At 33.1% G+C, this 5,777-nt stretch overlaps 1 protein-coding gene across 3 annotated transcripts in view; it reads right to left on the bottom strand.

The window, feature by feature from the left end:
* Window positions 1-2,103, bottom strand: part of LOC106473865 (glucosylceramidase-like) — a 31,486-nt gene extending 29,383 nt beyond the window's left edge. The window contains exon 1 of one of the 3 annotated variants that reach the window (XM_022402260.1): window positions 2,087-2,103. Coding sequence is in view for 1 of the 3 variants with exons in the window: in XM_013934552.2 (XP_013790006.1) it covers window positions 1,647-1,743 (97 nt within the window). In the remaining 2 variants the exon portion in view is untranslated. Of the gene's footprint in view, window positions 1-1,304; window positions 1,325-1,646; window positions 1,935-2,086 lie in introns of those variants that run through there. The other 2 variants (XM_013934552.2, XM_022402259.1) reach the window with 2 other exon arrangements.
* Window positions 2,104-5,777: the final 3,674 nt, after the last annotated feature.

Genomic DNA, 5,777 nt, shown 5'->3' with positions numbered 1-5,777 from the left:
GTATCGCTGAAGTTCTTCGGAAAGAATTTTATGGGAAATTAACAAACGAGCAGATACGTAACAATATTTTTGTAGACTGCATGCTATATTACTACCCATTTTTTCAATCATACAAAGACAAAAAAAAGATTTTTGAATAAAAAATGAAATGAACACAGTTGATTCATCTTGCTCTTTTTCTTTATTTGTCATAAATTTGATATCATATTGATGAAAAAATGAAACAAAGATGATATCTGTTTGACATGGACTCTTTGAAAACAAGCAACAATCATGAAAAAGAGGGTGCAAACTTTCTTTCAAAGAGGTCATTTAAAAAAAAAAACAACCTCCTCCTTCCTTTGTTTGAAAAGTCTGGATGGTAAACATGTTTTTTTTTTTTACTTGGCCTTATAAGATGTTTTCTAGAAGAAAACCAAAAGTAACTAAGCTGATAACAAATTTGTCTGACACCAATTAGACTGAGAGGTTTTGCCTAAACTTACATTTGGATATGTACCTACCCTCATTTTCTAACATATGTTTCAGTTCAAACCTCACTATAATATGGAATAGTGCAAAAAACTTTCTTTACTAAGACATAGTAAATGTAACATATTTACTAATGTTCTTATAGTTAAACACATAACTGCTCTACACTATGACAGGTTGTCACAGATTTGTATTCAGTTTTCAAAATTATCGATTGTTTGTGTCAGGTATTTACAGAAAGCTACACAAGCTTTACAAACATTAGTCATCAATAATTTTGAACTGACAGACAGAAAGATGGCAGTTAATCACACCATTCACTGCCAACTCTTGGGCTACTTTACTAATACTAGTCAAAGATCATCACTCTTATAATGCACCTAATATTCCACAGAGCATAGCTTCATCTTATGGAAAATGGGATGCAAAACATGGACCCTTAACTTCAGTGTAGCACTCTAATTACTAATACTAGGCTACACTCAGTCCAAATTGTTGGAAGATAAATTTCAAGCAATTCATTTTACCATGAGATTATGACTAACAATTTATGCCTAAAAAATCAACACAAGATGGTGATAAACACAGAAAATGCATAGCGACCTATCACTTTTTTTCCATATATTAAATTATTATTATTACAAATTTGCAGTACTACTCGCTTGTTAGGACTTGGCCTTATCTGTTACTAGTGTTATTGTTAGTACCCTGTCTGGTATAAATTATAGGCCTATGTTGAATACAATTTTTGTATTACTGTTAATTATTAATCATGAACAATGAACATGCCATAAGAATTTAATTTTTAAACATCTTAAAAGTCATCATCTTACTTGAAATTTTGCTTAAATCAACTGCTCTTGCCTGTGTCTACAAATTAAAGTACAATGTGACGACGTTTCGGTTCTAATTTCCAAGTTGTATACCGAGACTTTCTTCAGGTCGAAGGTCACAATTGCTCCGTTTCCATATAAAACTTAAATGTAAAAAGCCAAAACGTCTTCCCATAACGCTTCAAACAGTTCAAAACAGGCAGGAGCAGTCTACTGAAGCCAATATACCATTTTGGTTACTTACACGAAACTTGGAAACGTATGTTTCTAATATCAATGGCATAAAACTCTCACTCAACTCCAAATTAAGTCTTAATTTATTATTAATTATCTTATTCCTACCTTCTTGTTCAGTGAAACATACTTCTGAGAAACCTATAATAATAATTGTAATTGTAGTACATAATACAAACAGAGGTGAACAGTAAGTCTTAATCATAATTTACTTCGTTTTCGACTATTATGACCTTAACAACAAATATTTTTACAGCGTAAATTAAATTCAGAACTATCAAGGCATTGCTGTGTGTATTTCAAGTTGTTTTACATGTACTTATAATAATCTAACCCCACGAATATGATTATGATATCAACAAATGGTTAAGCTTCTACTTGCACCTGATAAAGCTAGCGTCATCTGTGAAGTAAAATAATAAGAAAAGAAACATAAAAATGGGACTGATTTATAGGTCTGCAAAGGAGAGGAATAAGCCAGTGTGTTAGTTTAGTAAAAGAGATCATATTATGGATAAACATAATAAAATCAAAAAATTTAAACTTACTGGCAAAAATAAGGACTCGGAAGACTATAGGAAATCAAGAGACCTGTTTAAAAAGGAAGTCAAAAGGGCAAAAACTGTATACGAAAGAGGGTTGGTTGAGAGAGTTAAATCAAACAATAAAGAATTTTTCAGGTATATGATGGGTAAGCAAAATATTAGGATAGGGATTGGACCTCTTAAAAATGATAGTGGGGAGTTGATCTCAAAAGATTATATATTCTCTTGAGTTTTAACGAAGGAAGATACAAGTATTATGCCTCAACCAGAGCACTTAATGTATGGGAAAAATACTGATGTGTTACGTCTCCGTTTGTTAATTGATTTTCCGTAAATTAGTTCTTACGAAACTTTAACGACACAAGTCTTTACTTAATAAAACTGGTTTATTCTTTCCGAATATAACTTTACGATACACTTAATTTCAACAATCGCGCTAAAACAAACGCTATAACAACGAACGTGCTCAACTTCAATAATTCTCTCTGACTGCAGATCAATTACTCACTGTCTACACACACATTGTCACGTCACGCCGTGACCATCTTATATATATCAGACCACCCCCCAATCTAGTAAATGCTAGAGCACTCCCGAAGGAACGGGATAGTTCTAGAAAGCAGGTGGCGTGACACTAGTCACGTGACCTCGCTGACGCAACAGATGTAAAATACTGATGTAAAAGATATCATTTGAAGTTCTGAAATTATAAGAGAAAAGTTGCACCAGACAACTTTTATCCCTGAGTTTTAAAGAAACTTAAAAATTTTATTTGTGAACCGCTAGCTAATATTTTTTACAAGTCATTGAGTAGTGGAAGAGTCTTAGAAGATTGGAAGTTGGCTAATATTAGTCCAATATTTAAAGGAGGTGATAAATATTTTCCAGGCATTTATAGGCCAGTTAATCTTACACCAGTAGCTAGAAAGAGTATTTAAAGATGCATTGCAGAGTCACTTAAAGCAGTTTGATGTAGTGTCAAGGAGCCAGCATGATTTCACTAAGGGAAAGTCTTGTTTAACAAATCTTCTGACATTTTTGAGGATGTTACTGCTAGAGTTGATGAAGGAAACACTGTGGATTTGATTTACCCTGATTTTAGAAAACGTCTGATAAGGTGCCTCACAAAAGACTTGTTACAAAAAATAAAACTATGAGTATATGGGAAATGTTATTAAATTGGCTAGAGAGTGAAAAGCAGAGAGTAGTAATAAATGGAGTTAGGTCTAACTAGATCACAGTTACAAGTGATGTGCCTCAGGTGCTGTTTGTGATTTATACTAATGATATTGACTCTGGAATGACCAACAAAATGTTGAAGTTTGCAGATGAAATTAAGATTTTTGGGTGGCTAACTGTATCAAAGATGCTGCAGAAATACAGGGAGAATTAGATCATTTGATGCATTGGGCCAATACTTGGCAGATGATATCTAACTATTCAAAATGTAAGGTGATGCGTGTAGGTTTCCACAATTCAAATTATCTTTACAATTTTGAATGGGAATACATTAAATACTGTGGTTGAAGAAAAGATCTTGGTGTTGTGATCGAAAAATCACTTAAGTCATTTAAACAGTGTATTGTAGCTACCAATAACAAATGTTAACCTGGTTTTTGACAAAATCAAATATCACCCTATAATTTAATCAAGAGTCTCCTCCCCCCTCCAAAGGTAGTTAACTTCTAGTAAGAGTATGAAACAAGTGTGACCATAACAGCAGGGTTTCCTATCACTATTAAAGCTAAAGCTGTAGTAATATAATAATCATCACACTTCTACAATATATAATTAACAGTGCGTAAGTGTGAGAGCATTGAGATTCTTATCTCAGAACCCATTATATCCTTACTACAACACAAACACAGAGTTTGACTTAATAACTATTCGTACTCAATGTATTTTTCTTCAATTTTAGATTTTAGCTTGAGTAGTGGTTGGGTAGAATTTTCATGGATTTTTTTAGGGAAACTTTACTTTCACACAACAAATAATTTGGCATTGGATCTGTCAATCCCCATTACAAATTCATTTATTGGATCTCTCGGTCCCTATTTTCTCTCTCTCACAAATAACTCTCCTTATATCTCTTATGTCATGTCAAAGAAAAACAATCAAACTGCAACTATCACAGTGAATATTACAGTGTTTCCGAGGGGGTACGCCTGACTGCGTAGTACAGCTTTCCACTAATTTCTTTTATTCCTTCCAAAAATATCCGCTTTCCTCTACGGCTGCTGCCTACGTTTATGCAATGCTATTTTTTATTAAAAAATTCCTAACTCCTTAATTCCCTTTTTTGTTAATATAACTTGCCAAAAGATGTGAGTAACTTGGCATTCTGTAAATTATAGGAGGGTTTGTAGCTAGTATATAACTCCAATCAAAATTAAAACTAAACAAGAAAAAATACAATAACAACAGGAACTAAAAACAACCAGAAAATAATGTATTTAGTTTTTGTGTTTGTATATCAAAAGTTAAAATTTCACAGATAATGTACACGCTTCATGTTTGCTTGCACATAGTCGGGCCACAGAAGGAATGCTATGAATCCAATGTTGTGTTGGTTAGTTACGGTGTCATTAGAATGTGTATCTTCAACATTTTGGTGCCATGCTGTTGGTGTGTCATGATGGTCAAATGTCCCTAGCTGGTTAGTCAAGAGTAGCCCACGAGATGACGATGGATGTTGTTGAATTGCTGCTATTCTCTAGTTTATTAATTCAAAATTGGACATTGTGGATGACAAAGTCAGACAGCTCTTGAGTAGCTTTGTCTGAATATATGAGAACAAAAAAATAAGAAGTATCTCAAGTTACTAAAGTTGAAGATTTTACTTGATTCTTTTCTTGCAACGAGTTTCATTCTTGAAAAATTCACTGTCAATTGGTGACATTGTTTTATATATGTATGACCTTTTATTGCTAATGAAATGTATAGAGTAATTAAACCTTGAAAATTTTTTTGAGGAGCTTTGCATAAATACTTGAAAACACCTTTCAGTTCTCTACTACAAGTTGCTCTGATTAGAGATTTTGCTTCATTCTTCTTTTGCAATCACTATAATTTCTGAAAAACCCGCTGTATAAATATGGCATTCTACTGTGAATGAGGTATATAATTGTTACGTCTCCGTTAGTTAGTTAATTTTCCGTAAATTCCTTCCGACGAAACTTTAGCAACACAAGTCCTTTCTTAAATAAAACTGGTTTATTCTTTCTGAATATAACTTTGCGATACACTTAATTTCAACAGTCGCGCTATATCAAACGCTATAATTCTCAACGAACGTCTCACGTGATCAACAATATTCTCTCTCCGCAGTTCAATTACACATTGTTCCGTCACGTTGTGACCGTCTTATATATACAAGACTAACACATATCTAGTAAACGCTAGAGCTTCATGAAGGAACAGGATATTTCTAGAAGTCAATGACATGTTCCAAGCGTCACGTGATCCCGATGTCGTAACATAATGTAAACTACATTTTGAACTACATTACTGAGGTTTTTGTTTTTTCTCAAATTATTTGGTAGTGTGTAATGTTCAGCCTTAAAAACTAAGAATTTAAAAAACAACGATTATTTCATACACAATTCTATAAAAATGGGAATGTTTCCAGTCTCCAAATGACTAAAATAATAACTTACTGTACAAGGTTAAAAAACCCGATGACACAGCACAGAGG

This window comes from Limulus polyphemus, unplaced genomic scaffold (genome assembly GCF_000517525.1).
Source record: "Limulus polyphemus unplaced genomic scaffold, Limulus_polyphemus-2.1.2 Scaffold6574, whole genome shotgun sequence".
Classification (NCBI taxonomy): Eukaryota; Metazoa; Arthropoda; class Merostomata; order Xiphosura; family Limulidae; genus Limulus; species Limulus polyphemus.
Note: the sequence above shows the minus strand (reverse complement) of the source record. Positions and strands in the feature narration are given on the sequence as shown.